Source organism: Rutidosis leptorrhynchoides, chromosome 3, assembly GCF_046630445.1.
Source record: "Rutidosis leptorrhynchoides isolate AG116_Rl617_1_P2 chromosome 3, CSIRO_AGI_Rlap_v1, whole genome shotgun sequence".
Lineage (NCBI taxonomy): Eukaryota > Viridiplantae > Streptophyta > Magnoliopsida > Asterales > Asteraceae > Rutidosis > Rutidosis leptorrhynchoides.
This window is the reverse complement of record NC_092335.1, coordinates 6,816,670-6,837,621: the sequence shown is the minus strand read 5'-3', so window position 1 is coordinate 6,837,621 and position 20,952 is coordinate 6,816,670. Positions and strand designations below refer to the sequence as shown.

Genomic DNA, 20,952 nt, shown 5'->3' with positions numbered 1-20,952 from the left:
GCCAGTAACGCCATACCAACGTCGTTAAGTTCTTAATCAATTAATCTTCTTTCCGTAATTCCGTTAAACGTAATACAAATACAAGTCAATTTCTGAATCGGATAATATGGACACTCTTGAAACCAACCATATCAATCACAATCATTCATCTCCGCAATCCGAAACCCTAATTTCCTCATCCTTAAGCCCCCAAAATTCCAAGTCAATCAACCACAACCATACCAACCACTCTGATGCAAATAACAATTCAGAAACCCTAATTTCATCTCAACAAGCTCAAAATACGGATTCGTGTCCTACCAACGGGCAAATGAATGATACCTTAAATAAACCATTAATTCAGGCAACTCAGGTAACAAACAGTACAGATAAGGATTGTTCAGGTGGTGAAGAGGACACATCAAGCAGACGCCGGAGAAAAAGCCGGTGGGATCCACCGCCTTCCGATGACAACGGTACGGTTAGCGACGGAAGCGGTACTCGAAAGCGGAAATCTCGTTGGGCAGATGATGTGCCGAATCCGGTAATACAATTGCCTGATTTCATGAAGGATTTCGCTGCAGGTATCGAACTTGATCCCGAAGTTCAAGTACTGAATGCTAAACTTATTGAAATAAGTAGAAAGTTACAATCTGGATTGCCATTAGATGATAGACCTGAAGGTGCTAGATCACCTTCTCCTGAACCTGTTTACGATAACTTAGGAATTCGAATTAATACACGAGAGTATCGAGCTAGGGAACGGTTAAATAAAGAGAGACAAGAGATTATATCACAGATTTTGAAAAAGAATCCGTCTTTTAAACCGCCTGCTGATTATAGGCCACCTAAAGTTCAAAAAAAGCTTTATATACCTATGAAGGAGTATCCTGGGTATAATTTTATCGGACTTATAATTGGGCCGAGGGGGAATACTCAGAAGAGGATGGAAAGGGAAACGGGAGCGAAAATTGTGATACGAGGTAAAGGGTCAATCAAAGAAGGTAGGTTGCAGCAGAAAAGGGATTTGAAACATGATCCCTCAGAAAATGAAGATTTACATGTTTTGGTGGAGGCTGATACTCAGGAATCGGTTGATGCTGCTGCAGGGATGGTTGAGAAACTTTTGCACCCTGTTGATGAAGTATTAAATGAACATAAGAGACAACAACTTAGGGAACTTGCTGCCCTCAATGGTACTATAAGGGATGAAGAGTATTGTAGATTGTGTGGTGAACCAGGCCACCGACAATTTGTGTGTCCATCTCGTAATTCTACTTTTAAAAGTGATGTTTTATGTAAAATATGTGGTGATGGTGGTCATCCAACTATAGATTGTCCAGTCAAAGGTTCGACTGGTAAGAAAATGGATGATGAATACCAGAACTTCTTGGCCGAGTTAGGAGGGACGGTTCCTGAATCGTTGACTAAGTCAACCTCTTCGCCTCTTGCTATCGGTCCAGCCAGTTCTGTGACCACTGGAACTACCACTTTGACGAGTGGAAGTACTTCAAATGTGGTTAAACCTTCCTTGAAGGAGTATGATGAAACAAACTTGTATATTGGGTACTTACCTTCTACTTTAGAAGATGATACTTTAATCCAATTGTTTGCACCTTTTGGTGACATTGTGATGGCTAAGGTTATTAAGGATCGTGTTACGGGTTTAAGTAAAGGCTACGGTTTCGTGAAATATGCAGACGTTCAGCAAGCTAATACTGCTATTGCTAGTATGAATGGTCATCGTTTAGATGGGAGATCAATTGCTGTTAGAGTTGCCGGGAAGCCACCTCAGCCAACTATCCCTCCGGGTCCTCCTGCACCGCCAGTGCCTGTTGCCGGTGCACCGCCCACCACCTTTGGCAGTAACCCGGTTCCGTGGCACCCAACTGGACCACCTCCTACTTACGCGCCTTACCCGCCTCCACCACCTGGCTCCACCATGTACCCTCCGGTCATTAGTCAGCCATTACCCCCTTATGGGGTACAATACCCTACACTAGCGCCTACAGTATCCTCATCTGCGACTTCATTAACCCCTTCTGGTGAGATGTACACATCTGCAGCTCCACCAAGCGTGCAACCTGCTTATCCAACGGCTACATATCCTTATGCATCTTACTATGGTGTACCCCCTGCACCTGCACCTGTTCCCCCTCCAGTTACTAATATTGCTAATGTGTCTCAGCCAGCGGCTGACCCGTCACAGATCCTTGCAAATGCTCCATGGGCCTCCAAAACTGCTGTTCCTCCCGTTGCTGTGTCAGCTGGGACAAGTACATCTGCTGCAGATACGGAATTTGAGAAATTTATGGCTGAGATGAAATGAGTGCTAGCTTGTTTCATCCAGGTCAAAAGGTAAGACTTTTATGTTATTGATTCCAGACTGTTGGTCATGGAAAGATGTCAATCTTGACCCATCTACCTACAACTGGGCGGGTTATTCACATTGAACACGTTGAAAAGGTGAACATTAAAAACTTGGTTATAAATTATATGGGTCAAATGGGTGGGAAGTGTCCTTGAGTGTTTTTAATTTTTTTATACAGGATATTTGAGGTAAAATCCTCGGAATCTAGTTATCTGTTCTATAGGCTTAAGCTTAAGCCTTTACTCTAGTTGTTTGTGTGTGTCAGTGTGTGTGTTGCTACAAGTGATGCGTTTATCATGAATTGGACTAAGTATTCCCATGACAGTAACAGGTCTAGCTGTATCAAGGTGATTCGTTGGTGGTGGGTTAGAGTCCTAATCGTGACAAAGGTGTTAGCGGTGCTGGATTTGTAGAAGTGTCTTTGCTATTTAAAAAAAAATTGTTTTCTCACGTCAACGTTTAATTTTCAATTATGATCTCATGGAAGCATTAGTATTTTATCGATTGTACTATTTTTTTACTAATTTATTGACGTGGTTTCAAGTCTTTTTGTGCAGTGGATAGTCTGGTGGGAAGTTGGTATCTATGTTTTTTTTCTCGAAATATTGTGGATGCTCTCTGAGTTTGTTTATTTGTGTTTTGCTAATATTATACTGTATCTTTTTTCATCTTTAAGCAAATTGCTCACCTGATTATCATACTACATTGTTGGAGGCGAGTCAACCGTCCCTGTTGACCCTACGATCTTGAGCGCTCAATATACATCAGAGTTCACTGGCTTACAATCCTAGCTGTTTAAAGTATTGGTGGCAGTTATCGTGGGGTTATCTTTGAACACTTATTTAACTGGTTTTGTAGAGGAACGAGCTGTCGTATGTGCCCTTGGTGGTAAACCAACTCTTGTTGAAAATGTCACTCTTATTATGTCATATATGGTAAACCAAAAATAATCATTCCTCATACAAAGCTCACATATATGAAATTGTAGTTGGTTAGCTTTTGTCACACTAGCTAGGATGACATTTGCCAAGATGTTTTTGGTTTCTATTCATAGGCTACCAACCAAATATTGTTTGGAGTTATGATCTACTGATAATTATGAACTGCGACTTTATTGGTAAGTTGCGAGTCTAGTTTTTATTTTTTTTCTCATACACACAGGGTTTGTGTAATTATTTTTGAAAGATGAAACTGTATTGAAAAAAACAACACTTCTTACTAAGGAGCTAGATGAGCAAAATTACAAACGATTGGCAAGCCAAACATGGCAACTAATCCTATACCGTTAAATTTCAACCAAAAATAAAAGTTACAAATGGAACCGAGTATCACTTTTCTTTAAGTCGTTGACCTTGAAAGTAACATCCAAAGCATCCAAAGAGCAGCAGCCGAGATGACAAAAATCCGATATTTCTTCTCGTTTGAAACTCCACCAAGCGAACCAAACTGACCTTGAAACAAAAATTGGCATATCGTAATCAGTCCAGACCCTTAATCTTCTCTAGATATCTCTCACCGCATTACACTAAAAGAAGAGGTGATCTGATGTCTTCACATACGAGTTGCTAAGAGGGTAGATAACAGACTTGATCTCCTGGCCCTTCATGGCTAACGCCAAACGAGTTGGAAAACGATCCAAACACAATCTCCATAAAAAAATAGTCACTTCTCTTGGAATAACCTTAGACCAGTGAAAAATCATGAGATAAAGAAGGGAAGTAAGATATCATTTAGATACATTAGTATCTACGGGGATGCTTCAAAAAGATTACTATATCTTCTACGTTTCTTGATGTCAAGTGTTTAACAAAATATAGCATAGTAAGTCTACGTACAAAAATTAGTGTTATTAAGACACCAAGGGTGGCCTGATTGGTTAATGCTTGCCTGCTTGGGGTTCATCACTAATAAGTAGCCATGTTTGTTTGTCGCTGCGATTTGTTGTTTCCCCAATTTATTCGCTTCCGTTTTAAAATTTTTGGAGAAAAACTGAAACCGAACTGAAATTGAAATCAAATTTCAAAATTGAAATCAAACTGAAATCGAATTTGAATACAGTCTAGTTTCAGTTAAAACCAAAAAATCAAAATAAATTTTTATCATGAATTACACCCAGTGATGCCTTTCGCACATCGCGTTGCGGAGGCAGTGGGGGAGGGGGGTTTTACCGCCCATGCCCTCGGATTGGGCCGGGTTTCCTCCTGACTAGCAGTTGGGGGGCGGGTTATGCAACTGCAGGAAGATGAACGCGTGGGTGGTTAAGTCCCCCTGGGTGATCCCGTATTGATGTTAATTTTTTTTTCTTCTTTTTTTATCAAAATAATCATGAAACATCTATTTTAAATCTACTTTTGATTCTAATATTTGTTTGTCGTTTATACATATTAATAAACTACAGTAGTATTCTAGGAATTCGGTTTTCGATTTGAATTTGTAAATCGAATTCAAAAAAATATAACCGGACTGAATTTAGATTTGTAAAAACTGAATAGAAACAGAATCGAAAACGAATTCGAATTCAATCTGGTTACTTTTCGGTTTTTATTCAGTTTTGTTTGCAGGTTAATCGGTTTGAAACCAAATATAGAACACCCCTACTAATATGTAGGAAATCTCGAGTTCGAATCTAGTTGAGTGTAAATACTATGAGGTGATCCCAACAACCTCCTCAAAAAAGAGAGTTTTTCCTTATTTGGATCCGTGTAGCGGTGAGTTAAGATCCCATGAATAACCAAGTTAGGGTGCGTTTGATAAAACTGAATGATTTAACTCTGAATGGTCCATAATCTGAAAGGTTCAGAGTCTCTGAATGAATTTGGTTCTGAATGACAATAAGCTGTTTGATAATCATTTAAAATAAACAATATGAATCAATTAAATCAATTTGTTATCGTTTAACATTAACAAAAACTTCATTATACTTATATGATAAGTCTTCTGGATACGATTTAAGAAGAATATTACATAAAATCTAGCCTCTTAATGGTTAAGAGAGTGTTTGAACTCTGAATGGTTCAGCACTGAATACTGAACCATTCAGCACCATATCTCATTCAGACATAAACAAACGCACTGAATGCTAAATGGTTTAGCATTCAATGCTGAATCATTCCATTAAGAGGTAAAGAAATGCACCGTTAGTGAAGCCACCAACCAACTCTAACACGTCCACATTCATCGCCCAACTGTTTTAAAGTGAACTTTGGTATGTCTATATCGCTAGCCTCTAGAACTTATTAATGTTACTTAAGATAAATTCATGCTTGATGCACAATAATAGTAAATTAGATCCTAATTATCTAAAATTGAAAGTCAAAATATAATTTTTTTGATAATGTGTAATCGATGACACAAGTTAAAGTATTTGATGAAAAGCATATTTCAATTATAATTTTAATACTAGTTAAAGACCCGCGATTTCGCGGGACTTTTGTAGTTATGTTTGTTGAACAATAAACGGTGTATATTAATGTACACAAAATATACCAACAATGATGAACGTACATTATACTCATAATGAATTATGGGTCACACATTCAAATAGTTTGAATGATTTGTGCATGTTTAGATTATTTAGAAATAACGAAATAAATAATAGCGAATTATGCGTTACATATTGAAATTGCAATAAAAAGATTAGCAACAATTATTCCTAAAATTTAAATAAGTGAAATCAAGTGAAATAATCTTCATGTGTTGGTGCTGTTTTCTCAAAGGTTTATTGTACTTTTCCACATATCTGACAAAGTAGTTGACCGTTTTAGGTGATCATGAATTCGCGGGGCTTTGTGAGGGTTTATTGACGAGTAATGTTTATAATCAATGTATTAATTTAAAGTAGTAGTGTACTTCATTTGAACTATGAAGTGCGTTCCCTGTCAATGAGGTTGATCCAATTTGATAACATTAATATAGCCCGATCTTTTATATTTCGTATGGTTATATCATAATTATTACCCTTGCAAGATCTCCATGCAATGGAGTGCAAATGCTCTTTGACAGGTATGTAATATAATCACAAGAAACATGCACAAAAAGTTGACAATACATACAATGTCATAAACTACATATTACAAACTACATTTAATAATTTATTAGATGTTTGAGAAAATAAGGGAAAAAAAGATGTGAATACCAAGACGCTCTATTTCAGTACCAAGACCTTTGGTATGTCCAAACATGTCATTTGATATAACATGCTTCTTGAAAAAACATTTTTTTAATCAAAATCTACTCATAAAATGTTCATAACCTACAATAATAAATCTTGTAGAGTCAGATGACATACTATACATCTTCCTGCATTGACCACATCATAAAAAAAAATGACTCTGGTCAATCAGCTATATCCCATTAGCAACTCCAATAATCCACACTTGCTTTAATAAAAAGTCATTATGATGATATGCATATTACTATTACTAAGATCAAACTATTATTTATAAGACAAACATATTTGATTTGCCCTAATGATTGCATACAAAAGTAATCAGTTTTTGCTCAATTAGTCAATCTTAACAAAAATTATTATTTAACAACTAAAAATAATAATAAACTTTTTAAAGGGAGAAATAAAAACAATTGCAAAGGCAAGAGCCTCTCCTTACCTGTCACCGGTAAGTTTGATTGCACCATTAGTCATGACCCAAATCTTATTTCACTGTTCACCTATAACCTTATATTAACCTTATTTCAATCGTCACCTAAAACGCCCACTTTAACACTTCTATATAATCAGGAATCTGATTACACACATGGAAACGGGCAAACGGCCATACTGATGCATTTCATGTACCCTATAAAGGCATATAGTTTAGCTTACACATCTTTTTTCTTTGAGCCTGATTAGGTACATAGAAACGGCCATACTAATGCATTTCACTATCCAAAGATAAGCAGGTTAAAATTTATAGCCATTATAGAACTCAAGAATCGGCTATCAAAAAGAAACTTCGAAGAAGCTTCAGCTTGTCAAGGCAAACCCTTAAGAATAACGGGTTAAAATTCACATTAACCAAGCTGACATTTATTATGCAAAGTTTAATAATTACTAAACCTTGTTGAAGTGAAAAGAATCATAATAAAAACGCAAACTCCTAAAGGCAAACCCATCCCGACATGTTTGGAGTAATACAAAAGATGACCAGTTTTGACCCATATCCTACCGGCTCAACCCACCTGTTTACCAATCTATCATATCTGATTGCAATATTTATATATCAGCGGATTTAAGGCTATCCATATACAGACCTAAATGGTTATATATACAAAGTTATACAAACTTAAAATGGTCAACTTCTATAAGAGAAATGGGTCCCAAAAACATGGTTTGGATTGCTCAAACCAGTCAAAAGTCTCTTGCAATGTAACATCAAGTCATAAAATGTCATGGAATGTATTGATATATTAAACTAATAGACAGTAGCTTCTATGTATATATGACCCAAATATCATTAAAGCAATGCCAATTGTATGTGTTCACCCCACCCGTTTGACTCATAAGAAACACCACTAATCTTGCAAGTTGCAACAACAAAATGCAATCCATGCAGACAAAGGGTCTCAGAGAATGATCCTCTATTATATTTATCAATTAGTACCACTATAATATCACATATTTTAAGCTTGCAGATTATCATCTAATATACACCCCCAACAACTGTTACGTTTTAAAATAACAGTCTCAAAAACTAACTAATAGGTTTTAACAGAATTATTGTCTTCATTCATGTACATATTATTTCTTAACTATTACATTTGGATTCTAATTTGATACTTTAATAGTTGTATTACATAGTATCATGGTTTTGGTTTCACACAAAGCTTAGCCTACTAACACGATAGTTATCCTACCCATATAGCCACCACTATATTAGACTTTAAAAAAAACAGTTTTGTAGCTTACCTGAAATTCGAAGATTAGAGAGATGAACGTTTTCCCCTTCCATTAGCATCTGAACCATCAATCAACTTTTGGTCAATCAAAATGCTTTTGATTTTGCTGATAGTATCATATGTAATCATCTCTACAATTTCGAGAATTAAAAAAACTTCGTTTGGAAGAATCTTACACACGCAAAAAAAAAAAAAAAAAAAAAAAAAAAAAAAAACATCTAAATTTAAAATGAATGTAATTCTCAGGAAAAACATGACAACCTAAACGACCAACCATCTATTCATTGAAGTACCTTCTGTTAAGGTATAACTCTCAATATCATCACCTTTGTAGAAGTACCAAAACCATCGCATATAAACCTTAATGCCTAGATGTAAGATTTAACAATACTCAACACATGTCATCAACGGGAAATACTGTTACCTGATGGTGTTAATCTCATTAATGGAAACTTGTAGTTTATTTGTGTGTAATTGTTTTGCATATTTGATGGGTCAATCAAGAAATACCTTTATTCTCTTATCGATTTGGATTCAGATTTGTAAATAACATATGAATAGTATATATGATAAAATAACAAAAATACACTTACTGGTTGAGGATCCCTATAGAGTTAAGAGAGTTTGACTCCATTTGATGTTCAATATAGGACTTTTTTACCCTGTAATTTTTATCACGTTAATCGTACAACTTTAAACCCGGCAAGATTTGACCATGTTAATTGCAACATAGTGCCTTTAGACACATACATGTGACCTTTTACTTGTAGAGGAAATGGATACAACCTTTAATCACAAACTGTCAGACCACTAATGTCAACCCTTGCAAACCCTGAACATACCATAACATATGAATACCATTAGTCGGTGACATAAAGTACTCAATATAACATACACAATATAACGAATTTGTAAAGTGTTCCCTACAACCGACGAATAAATAGTATATAGACATTACGTGCGTAACTATAAAAGCAGTTTAATTCCCTATAAAGATTGGAAAATAAGGTAAAGAAAAAAACGTTTATTACTAACAATGGCAAAGGCATTGATCTACAAAGCTATTTTATGATGCTTGTACCATTCTATATATTTCAAGGAACCATTGACATTTCTGTTCTGCGTTTCAAATGAAGTAGTACGCTCAATTTGAACCTATATATAAATTACCAGCATAAATACAATATATGTTATTTGTTCACTGATATTCATAACATATGATTTACCTTGTCATCGAATCAGCGCCCTCGGATCAACCATAATGTGACCAGACTATTGTAAAATGATTGGAAGAGTGTTCTAGAGCTCACATATTTACTCCACTCCACAAAAAGAATATATTCGAACCCTTTTTCAAGCTAGGAAAACGATTATCAACAGTTAAGCTGAAATTGACCGTGCAATCTATGCCTTCAAACGGGTATCTAATTGACCCAATCAATACAATTGAACAGCGGTGCACTCGATGTAAGGGGTTACCTCATGGTATATGAATAAGGTGAACTTGATGCACATATGTAAGGGTTTTCACCATTGCTGCTGAATAGGATTTCCATCATCGCTGCTGAATAAGGTGGAATCGATTAAACATATAATCTCATATGCATCTGTAATCTGCAATTAAAATTAAAATACAGATGAATAAAAAAACATGTATATCTTCATATGGTTTATTTATAGAGTATATAAATAAATACACAATACTAATAAGATGAAATAAATGAGGAATAACAACTGAAGATAAAAAGATGGTAAAAACCTACAGATGATGGGTCAAAGAACAGCTGTGTTGCGAAGAAGACGCCAATGGAGAACTTTTTGCTTCGAAAATAAATTATAAACATAACACGTGGCCATAGATAAACCAGTACTCATTATTAAGCAAATACTAAAAAAAGAATGGAACAGACTCGAACCCGAGGATATCAAGAAGGTATATATACTGCTTCAACAACCAATCAAGTTGTACCACAGTTAACAAATGCTATACTACTGAATGTAGTATAGCATGGATTTAGTATAGCATGGATTCAGATATAATGCGCGTAAAAGGTAACAACTTACTCATTTTTGCATGGATTCAGTTCCCACAAGTAACATGGCATGCTGTTAATCGATCAATAATAAGTTGTGTATATCTCTGCATCAACACTTTAGCATAAACTTAAAATTTTCTTACATATTAAAACTTGAAATCAATACAAATACAACACCTCACATCTCTTTTCGACAATAAAAATTCATTTTACATAGTATCTTATCAAACATCCAATTGATAATAATTTGAAATAAATGAAATGAATGGTGCATCCAACATAAGTAAGAAGGGCAGGTCCTGAACTTACATATGACAGGCCTCCATATAACTTCCAGTAACTCAATCATGGTATTTTTTTTCATGGCTCCCAAATATTTGGCATAGAGAAAATAATAAACAATTGGTTTGCATAAAAGCTGCTTGCAATAAGTTCATATATGAATAAAGCACATCCAAAATAGTTCGATAAAGAGTTAGAAATTCATCATTCAGGAATAAACTCTATGTGGATTTCAATCAAATCTACAGGAGAACAATAAATTTCCACTGACTGAATCTTTAAGATTCAAACCCATTGAATCCATTCACATCTTTTCACCGTAAATATTAAAAATTATATATAGAATACATAATTATATAGACATATGTAACATATTATAATTTAGCAAAGAGTTTGAATCACCTTTACATATATTAACCCTGGAATAAGAGCGAAATATCACCACTACCATAATGTGTTCATAATAAGAATCAACTTCGTTGGCCACTGATATCATCTTCTAAATCCATCATGTGAACAAAATCTGTAAACAAAATTAAAAATGGTCACCTAAGGTTTTAGTCTGTACGATTAAATAACAACAAAATTTAAGATTAAGGATATAACAATTAAAGCGAAGAAGATGAAGATGAATGTCTTCCATGGATACGAAAAATATTAATTCCAAATAAAAAAAATAAAAAAATAAAAAAAAACTAAGAAATCCACCAGAACCTGTAAGTGATGAATTTATGGTGGAGATACCACCGGTACAAAGATGACGATAATAGGTATGGTAAAGAAAACCCTATCAATAATCAAAACACATACCCTGAAACGCTTCGATCGTATACATAATATTTTTGGGATCCCGTCGATTTCTTGGATACGTAATAAATTTTGTGAACCCTAATTTCATCTAGTGGAATGCTTCGATGGCCATGAATCATAGCTGCACACGGATAGCAGATTTTTTAGGTTGCAATTCCTTTGTGAAGATCACGAATGGAGAAGGTATGAACTTATGATTGAACAATAACAACCTAATTAGTGAACGACATTACACTTATCTGCGCAATTTAAAATTAAAAAAAAAAAAGATAAGAACAATGAGTTGTAATCGCAAACAATTAGAAAGAAATTTTGATTTGGATGACATCAGATGTGTACCTATAATCGGAAGGGAAGCAAAAGCGTAGAAGAAATGGGGTATTGGAGATCCAATTCAATCGATTTAAATGGGAGGGATATTGGATAAACATTAAACTGCCCAAAACTTTAGGATGGTTCAAATGAAGACTTAAAATTTTGGTCAACATTCCATAATTATAGGGTGCATTTAAAATTCAAAATTCAAATTGATATGGATTTATTTAAAAAGGGTATTATTGTACCACTAAGTAGTCAATTTCTAGATTAAGTAATGGTTTTACAGGATTAATTTGAACCGTTAGATCAAAAGGTAGATAAAAGTCCAATGTTAATCTAATGGTGATCAAAGGATAGATTAGGAAGACTTATTTGTTAATAAAAGTTCTCTTTTAAGGTATAGTAAGATTATAGTATTGTAAGTGTAAATAAATTATAGTCTTTAGGAAGAAAAAAAAACTAGTTGTGGAACCCTCGCTTCGCGCCGGGGGTTCGGTTTTCAATGTATTTTATTGCGTTTATTTTGTAAAATTATTTCGTGGCTAACGCTGATGTCGTTGAAGCGCAACTCGAGTCGAACTAAAAGCTATAACCCATCAAAGACTTAAATGTTATTTTAAATTAATAATATACGTGCATGTCCGCGTTTCGCTATGAAATTGTTGACTTTTAAAAATTTAGCGCAATTAAGTCGTTATTTTGTGGAGAAAAATATAAAGGAAACCAAAAAAGAAAAAATAAAAAAAAATTGTTTTAACGGGTAGAGAAAAATATAAAGGAAAAAAAGCAGCTACAGTAAACGAACCGAAAAAAAAATGCTACAGTACCATTGTTACAGTGATTTCGTTGCTACAGTAATTCCGTTGCTATAGTGCTAACGGACTACAATGATTCCGTTGCTACAGTAAAATAGGTAAAAAGATGAAACTGCCCCTGATACTATTCATCATTTTTGTGTATTAGTTAATATGGTAATAGCACATCAATGATTAATCGAGAAAAGATACACTTTTACTAACAAATTTTACAACGCTTTACATTCAGATATATGCTGACTATTTTAGACTGCTATTAAAAGTTTGGCTCTAGATCATTGGTAATTTGCGATTTATTTTCACAATTGTCTAAGGTTCGAATCTCAACAGCAACAACTGATTTTTAGTTTTTTCCCTTGCCAAACCCTAGTTCCGCTGTTCGCAGATCTCCGGCGAACATCTCGCCGTTACTCTCCGATCTCGATCTCCACTAAATACCGACGATGGATATAGATCCACCTGCACCGCCATCTTCAACTCCGAAGAAGGTCTCAACTTCATTCATATAAACTATTCGTACTTATGTTTATAATTTTATATTTAAATTTCAGATCTGTATTCAGAATCCTTAATCTGAAAAGAACACTGTTCATTTTACAGCCGAAGTTTGCGCCCAAACGACCAACTCGTCGGAAGACTGCTCCGGTGTTGCCCAAATGGTACTATTTCTAAGTTCTTTTTTATTCAGGTTTATGTTTTTATTTTATTCAATAATTCAATTCAATAATACGTAAAGTAATTTTCACATGTGCAGTGACAGTAGTGATGATGATGCTGAAACCAAGCGGAAATTACTTCGCAAAGTCAATGTAATAAATCTCTCTTTTGTATTTTCCTTCAGTTAATATAATATATGTATATGTATTTTCAACTTGGTTTCCAAACATAAAACACAAAAGATAATCCGTATAGTTCAAGATAAAATTAAGTTAGTGAGTAACTAATGAGGTCGAATATTTTTTACTGCTTAACCGAATTAATCCGTGATTTTTCCTAAACCCTTTCCCGGTCACCACAATATTTGAACCGTATAACTAAATAATTTTTATGTTTGTTGACAGTTTGAAGTTCTTATAACTTAACCCTATCGACTTACAGCGACCTCCTTTTTACCATCTTACTTCTGCCAAGTACTATACTTGTACCAATGAAGTGTTGTGTTTGACTTTCACATTGTTTATTCTGTGAAAAGTGATGTTCTGCTCATTGATTTTCGTAGTACTGTTTTGATTGAGTAGTTCAAGCTTAGAACACTCAGCCCCTTGTCAAATTGAACTTTTATCACAGTTTAAGTTCAAGTACAAATATGAGCTCCAATATTGAAAATTTGACCACTACTTATAGGTACTCGAGAACGGATGGTTCTATTGAGTTATTTGAACTTATCAGTAAATTTGAGACCCATGTGTCCCCCCTGGCACGAATTGTTTGTCCCAAGTCTGGAGGCAAATATCTTCAACAACATGAACTAGGCTTATTCATGTTGTTGCAGCCTGTCACACGTAATTAATTGTAGTGAGTTTTACTGATATTATAAGATAAATTCAATTGTTGATTAGTTTGGTAACTTCTGTCACTAAATGAAGGGTAAAAGTTTCTAGGGAGATTTATAGTATTCTGTATATCACTTATTTTACCTTTCTTGTGCTTAAGCCTCCTATGAACCAGGTCTCAGTAATCTGATATTCCATGTGATTACACCATGAACCTGTTTCTAGCATCATGTCATTACACTCATAACTGTCTTATGGCTCGAACTGTTAGTGCTGCTACAGAACATAGGAATGACACGAAATTAATAGGAACAGAACAAATTTAATTTTGAACCATCAAGTCAACAATCTATCTTATTCATCTCGTTTTCAATTAATCATCCTTTAATCGTATTTTTGTGTTCTGCAGGAACACCTCGGCTCACGGAGGCCTAAAAAGGAAAAGAAATGTAATTTTCTGTTTCACAATTATTTTTTTTTAACATTGTCATCAAACATTAATTAATAGACAAAGCTTTTTGAGTTAACTTGCGATGTTACAAATTGCAGCATCAGACAACGTCAAACCATCACAAGGAACTGGATCATCGAAAACTCATGACCAGCCGAAATGCGAGAATAGCAATAAAAGCCCGAATTTGTCTTCTGAGAATAATCTCACTCTATCATCCTCAGTCGCTACAAAAGATGAGGATATTGATAAAATGATGGTAGATGATCAATCTGATTCCTCAAGTGATACCGAGTATAAAGAACCGTGGGTGAGTTACAATTATTTACTTTTCGCATCTTTATATTATTATCCAATTTGGAAGATTATGGAGGTGTGTTTTAATTGAGAATTGCACGTTTCTTGGTGTAAATTACAGGATCCGAATTCGTACTATCCCATTACTCTTCCTTTGAGACCTTTTGGCTCTGGTAACCCAGGTGCAGTTTTATGAATTCTCCACTTAAAATCACACAATTAAACTAAATTCATGCTCATCATGGTCTTCCATTTTCGCCTTCTAATTTTATAAATTTATTTCCTTGTAGAGGTACTTGATGAAAAAGAGTTTGGGGAGGAGATGGAACATGATGAAACTAAGATGAACTCTGCTTTGGAGCTTGGACTGTTGGTTAGTCAACTTTTTTAACCGAGTATAACCTGTTTTTTTACTTGTCACTATACCAATACTAAGAAGTTTGTCGATATTAGGGGCAGGAGAACAACGAGGAAAAAAAGATGATGTTGTTCCAGTTTCCTGAAAAACTTCCCCTGGATAAGCTGTCAAATCAAGCCACAGTTAGCGTAAAGGGAAAAGACAAAGTCGAGAGCTCGGGTTCTTCGAAAGTAGATGTTTCTAACAAAGGCTCTGGTTTAAAAGACTTGCCCAACGGGCACATGGGCAAAATGCTGGTCTACAAAAGTGGTGCAGTCAAGCTCAAGCTTGGTGACATCATCTACAATGTAAGTTTCTTGGACCATATCTTGATATTTTCTGCAGACTTCATATATTAATTGTAAGTGTGCACTACATGTATTATGTAGGTTACGCCTGGTATACTTGATGAATGTCAACAAGATGTTGCAGTAATGAATACCGAAAGCAAACACTGCTGTGTGCTGGGGCCGGTTGATAAGAAAGCCATTGTAACTCCTGATGTGGATTCCATGTTGGACAGCATTAACCAGCTCTAATATTTCAAGATTCATCCAACAGTAAAAAAGTGTTATTAGAAGTATAAACCAGATGATAGGAGAGCTTTGCGGTAGATTTGTAAACTTCATTAATTAACTGTGGGTATGTCTATATTGCTAACAACTAGAAATTGCCTATGCAACGAAACTTATGCTTCATGAACAGTTATCCAATATATAGTAGGAGTATTTTTGCAGTAATATTACATCATGTGTAACTTAGTTATAACAAGACTTAAGACACGAAAAGAGAACCATTGTAATGTCGAAAAGACCATGGAATTGAATTATCAGACGATTCAACCTTTTTTTTGATATCCTGTTGGCTGCAAACTGTGTGCACCCAAGAAACAATCAACTATAAATGCCATTCTTTAAACATTAAATATACAGTAATATAATAAGCTCACAATTGTTCATGATAGCTTCCCAAACAGATTTATCAGATGCCAATGAAGCGATTCTATGATGAAATTTCAATGGGGTCCTAATCTTTTTTTTTCAAAGCTAATTATTTTTTAAGGTTACTTTAGTGGATGTTTACCTTTAAAAAACCATAAATTTTAAAAATATATGGAGTCCTATAACTAAATTTAGTAGTGTCCTATACATTTTGAATAATATATAGTATAAAATTTTTTTAAAGTAGTGGGGTCCCATGACCCCACACCTTAACCTTTAGAACCGCCACTGCCAATGAGATCATCGTCAGAACAAATTAAACATAAATTACATCACCACAACTTATATTACAATGTTTGTTAATCTGAAGTTGTGATGTGGTTCAGCGGTTGGTGGTATGCCTCCTTTTGGGGAGGTCAGGAGTTCGACCCCCGTTGGTTACATATTAAAAAAACAATTTCATCACTGCCATGAAGTATCCACCCATGGCACCTTTCCCATATCGCTTGGGGGGGTAAAGGGGAGGGGGGTTTTACTTGGCCGTGCCCTTGGATCGGTTTCAAGGTTTCCTCTCGGGCAGCGATGGGGGCGGGGTTATTATCGCTGCATCGGCATAGTCGAAACGGGAGATGATCGCAATGGATGGTTTAGTCCCCCTCGGGTGATCCCAATCTCTATTAAAAAAAAAAAACCAATGTTTGTTAATCTGCTAAAGATACCTTAAGAGAAGGTTCAGTTTACAGCAAAAAGTATAGTATCATACACTTTGAAAACCACGAAACTGGACTACAAAGCTATATCATACTTGTTGAGGGCTCAATCCAATCTAACTCCCACCCAGATGTCATAGTATCATTGGACTTGGGCCTAACTAATATGTCTAACACCAAAAATCGTGAGAACTAATTGGAGGATCAATACCACTAATGTTTACAAACAACACTGATTTAAATAGTATGTATATATATATATTTATATATAACATTTTAATTTTAACAATAAACAATTTTGAAAAATAAATCCAATACTTATAGTCAAAGGAGATATAGAAATGGTTACTGATGAACTTCATTCATAGTCCATAGATGGAACAGTACTCAAATGAAATCATGATTTTCATTAGGGTGATTGTAGAAAAAAAAATATAAATGGTATTGAAATCAGCATCATCATCATCATCATCATGTTCATCATTATTAAGTCAATCAAAAGTAGAACTCACTCCTAGAAGCTAATTTGAAGGAGAAGTGAACACTCAAGCTTATAAGTCATCAACAGTCTCATACCTAGCCAATGTCAATGTGATATCATAATAATGCCTCCCGTGGATGGGTTGTTTTGATACCAATTATTATGAAATTCTTTAATTCATATTAATCGATGAATTCTTGTAACCAAACTGAAATTCAGTATTGATATGAAAGATAGCTTTATTGATATTCGATTGATATTTGATAGTAGCAAATTACAATAGTAGAGAGGAAGGAGAGAGTAAAATTAAAGGACACTCCTAAGCAGTGTTGTAAAAAACGGCCGAAACGGGCGACGCAACGGACGCCGCAACGGATTTGCCTTAGTATCGTTGCAACGGGCCTTGAAACGGCAAAAAAGAAGGTCAACGCTTAAAAAACGGTCAACAACGCTAAAAAACGGTCAAAGACGGAAAAAATGGAAATAAACGGTCAAAGACGGAAAAAATGGAAATAAACGGTCAAAGACGGAAAAAACGGTCAACTTTATATATATATATATATATATATATATATATATATATATATATATATATATATATATATAAGTCAACGTTAGTCAACATCCGCTTCGACTCGTTTTTTCCGTTGCGACATTTTGAGGTCGCTAACGTTTCGACTCCGTCTCACGTCTTTTTCAACCTTGCTCCTAAGTCTTAAACTAATGTGGTTAATACACTACTACTCTAGGAAGACATCATATTATATTATATTATATTATACCTATATACTAAAACACATCCAGATTTTTGTCGTTTCAGTTATTTTACATTGTCGTTTTGAGTTTGCGTTTACAGTGCAATCGGCCCCTCAACTTCTGCTCAATTTACACAACGGTCCCTCAAGTTTACACTTTTTCAGGGGTAGAAAGTGTAAATATATAATTTTATTAAAATAAAAAAAACTAATTCCACCCGAATTTACTATATACTAAAACACATCCAGATTTTTGTCGTTTCAGTTATTTTACATTGTCGTTTTGAGTTTGCGTTACAGTGCAATCGGCCCCTCAACTTCTGCTCAATTTACACAACGGTCCCTCAAGTTTACACTTTTTCAGGGGTAGAAAGTGTAAATATATAATTTTATTAAAATAAAAAAAACTAATTCCATCCGAATTTATAACGGGCTCTATCTTCTCACTCGGTGTGAGTTAAATTTTTCCGAGACCACCGTTCAACTCGAAAAAATCTAACGAACCCAACGGGACTAACTATACGCGAAACGGACACTTCTCAAAAACGCTAAACACCTCGGGCTATCTTCAATACATATACATACACTTATAATAAACAACCCAAACTACCTACATCATATCGATGGTGATGTTTTCATTTTTTACACAATCTTCATGACGTTAAAAATGCATATGGCATTAGGTATACTAGGTACTAATGACGTGTATTCAAAAACACCCGTAGCAAAGCGTTTTTATTTCCGTAAATACATAACGCTACGTTAACTATGATTATGTAACCTGAAAAGCACCGCGGCATCGCGGGGGCCACTTTTCTAGTTCTATTCTATAAAGATAAATCCAAGCCCTATAGGAAATGGGCCGTAATAAGATACCGGGCCCAAAGATGTTTAGATATCACTCTAAAACCCTAATTCAAACCTAATTTCACATTTTTACGCTTATTAGCAGCCTTTGCTGCGCGGTTTGCAATCGAGAAAGGGCGCAACCAACAATGGGTAATCAATCATTAATTGGTGTAATGTGTGATTTTCATTTAATTGAAGCTATATATATATATATTGACATTGGTGATTGTTACAAACAGGTGCTTACACGTATGTGTCGGAGCTATGGCGGAAGAAGCAATCGGATGTGATGAGATTCATGCAACGGGTAAGGTGCTGGGAGTACCGTCAACTTCCTTCCATTGTTCGGGTCACTCATCCTACCCGACCCGATAAGGCTCGTCGTATGGGTTACAAAGCCAAACAGGTTTATACAACTATTTAAATACATCTTAATTTGTATGTAAAAGTAACAACGTTTTCTTGTTTTGTGATAGTGTATTCTTTTAATGCGAAGTTTCAGTTTTATCTCTTTGTTTTGTTTACTGATATTGTAGGTTTACACTAGTGCTCAAACATTTGACAAAATAATAAAGTCCTTCTAGATTTATCAATCAAAAGCAAGATACTTTGCATCTTATTTTCTGCTTTTATGTATATCTGTTAATAATTTGTTACCGAATTATATTAACTTCTTAAAGTTAGGACTGTTCAAAACACAAAATACTGTGGGTACAAAATATGTTCTCGGTATCATGTGAACAATCCTATATGTTACACCTTTAGATTAATACTAAATCTGGTATAATTGCAGGGGTATGTGATTTATCGTGTGCGTGTTAGGCGTGGTGGACGAAAGAGGCCAGTTCCTAAGGGTATCGTTTATGGTAAACCAACAAACCAGGGAGTGACTCAGTTGAAATTTCAACGTAGCAAGAGGTCCGTTGCAGAGGAACGGGCTGGAAGGAAGTTGGGTGGCCTTAAGGTCCTCAATTCTTATTGGTTAAACGAGGTACACCTTTGCTCAAACATATTTCTGTTATTTCTACTTTATTTTTATTCCTTTAAGTTCCTGGAAGACACTCACGTAGCAGCTAGCAGTTTACTCACCTCTTGCATGTGAACTGTTACTTACTACTGTGTTTAACATCAACACGACTGACTGTTAACATGCAAAATAAAGCAATCCATTTACCTTTCCTTTAATCTATTTCAGTTCCTCAAGGCGTCTATTTTTCACATCATTGTATTTTCCCCAAAACTGCACAAGTAATTAGTGAATCAGTAAATCTGTATACATATGTCATCTTCATAACATTGTTATTTATGCAGCTAACTAAACAACCGTTTCTACCAAATTTGATACTACATTTCTAGAACTGTGTTCACCTTTATCTGCAAAAATGGTTTGTTAATTATCATTGCAAGTTTTATATCTTTAGGCTCTTGAACGTTGTTATACGTGCAGGACTCTACATACAAGTACTTTGAGGTGATATTGGTTGATCCAGCCCATACTGCTATCCGTAACGACCCAAGGATCAACTGGATCTGTAACCCGGTGCATAAGCACAGAGAACTTCGTGGACTAACCTCTGCTGGAAAGAAATACAGAGGTCTTCGTGGAAAGGGGCACTTGAACCACAAACAACGTCCTTCACGAAGGGCTACCTGGAAGAGGAACAACACTCTTTCCCTTCGCCGTTATCGTTGATAATTTTATGGTGACTTCATTTGTTATCAACTTGGTTTTGAAAATCAAATCTTATGTAGGGATATTAATTTCCGTGGTTTAAATTTTGATCTAAAATTTGTATCTGAAATGTTAGCTTCAAATATTATCATATAGTATCGTATTATGTGGTCTTTGACTTGTTTTTAAATTTTTTAAATGTTTTTTTCTTTTTTTCTTTTAGTGCATGTTCAGTGTCCAAATCAAATCAACGTATATTTTCTTTTTTAGTGTTTTGATTTTTTTGCATTTCTTTTGGATTCAATCAATATAATTGGCCCATGGATTACAATGGTTAACTTGATTTGTATCCGATTAACTATTATAAATTATGTACCACAGCCCCACAGGTATTGAGTTG

The 20,952-nt window shown here is 35.0% G+C and overlaps 3 protein-coding genes across 5 annotated transcripts; all 3 read left to right on the top strand.

The window, feature by feature from the left end:
- LOC139899579 (splicing factor-like protein 1) lies at positions 1–3,508 on the top strand. 3 transcript variants are annotated; one of them, XM_071882395.1, is made up of 2 exons: positions 1–2,337; positions 3,027–3,508. In XM_071882395.1, the coding sequence occupies exon 1, from the start codon at positions 107–109 to the stop codon at positions 2,306–2,308; it is 2,202 nt and encodes a 733-aa protein (XP_071738496.1). In that variant the 5' UTR covers positions 1–106; the 3' UTR covers positions 2,309–2,337; positions 3,027–3,508. The 3 variants fall into 3 exon arrangements, with proteins under 3 accessions (XP_071738496.1, XP_071738494.1, XP_071738495.1); XM_071882393.1 differs by lacking the exon at positions 3,027–3,508 and adding an exon at positions 2,682–3,001; XM_071882394.1 differs by lacking the exon at positions 3,027–3,508 and adding an exon at positions 2,676–3,001.
- Positions 3,509–12,827: 9,319 nt separating this feature from the next.
- LOC139897552 (uncharacterized) lies at positions 12,828–15,981 on the top strand. Its single transcript, XM_071880255.1, has 9 exons — positions 12,828–12,994; positions 13,107–13,165; positions 13,261–13,315; positions 14,409–14,448; positions 14,546–14,760; positions 14,869–14,929; positions 15,038–15,120; positions 15,201–15,452; positions 15,534–15,981. Exons 1-9 carry the CDS (start codon positions 12,950–12,952, stop codon positions 15,681–15,683), a joined length of 960 nt encoding a protein of 319 aa, XP_071736356.1. The 5' UTR covers positions 12,828–12,949; the 3' UTR covers positions 15,684–15,981.
- A 2,951-nt stretch (positions 15,982–18,932) lies between these two features.
- Positions 18,933–20,717, top strand: LOC139895690 (large ribosomal subunit protein eL15-like). Its single transcript, XM_071878221.1, has 4 exons — positions 18,933–19,030; positions 19,120–19,286; positions 19,674–19,871; positions 20,328–20,717. The coding sequence occupies exons 1-4, from the start codon at positions 19,027–19,029 to the stop codon at positions 20,571–20,573; spliced, it is 615 nt and encodes a 204-aa protein (XP_071734322.1). The 5' UTR covers positions 18,933–19,026; the 3' UTR covers positions 20,574–20,717.
- Positions 20,718–20,952: the final 235 nt, after the last annotated feature.

Excerpts from the sequence above, each read along its gene's own strand:
- LOC139899579 (XM_071882395.1), top strand. The coding sequence starts at position 107 with ATGGACACTCTTGAAACCAACCATATCAATCACAATCATTCATCTCCG.
- LOC139895690 (XM_071878221.1), top strand. Across the intron at positions 19,287-19,673 it reads TGGGTTACAAAGCCAAACAG|GGGTATGTGATTTATCGTGT; the intron begins GTTTATACAACT and ends GTATAATTGCAG. Across the intron at positions 19,872-20,327 it reads ATTCTTATTGGTTAAACGAG|GACTCTACATACAAGTACTT; the intron begins GTACACCTTTGC and ends TTATACGTGCAG.
- LOC139897552 (XM_071880255.1), top strand. The coding sequence starts at position 12,950 with ATGGATATAGATCCACCTGCACCGCCATCTTCAACTCCGAAGAAG. Across the intron at positions 12,995-13,106 it reads CATCTTCAACTCCGAAGAAG|CCGAAGTTTGCGCCCAAACG; the intron begins GTCTCAACTTCA and ends TTCATTTTACAG. Across the intron at positions 15,453-15,533 it reads TTGGTGACATCATCTACAAT|GTTACGCCTGGTATACTTGA; the intron begins GTAAGTTTCTTG and ends TGTATTATGTAG.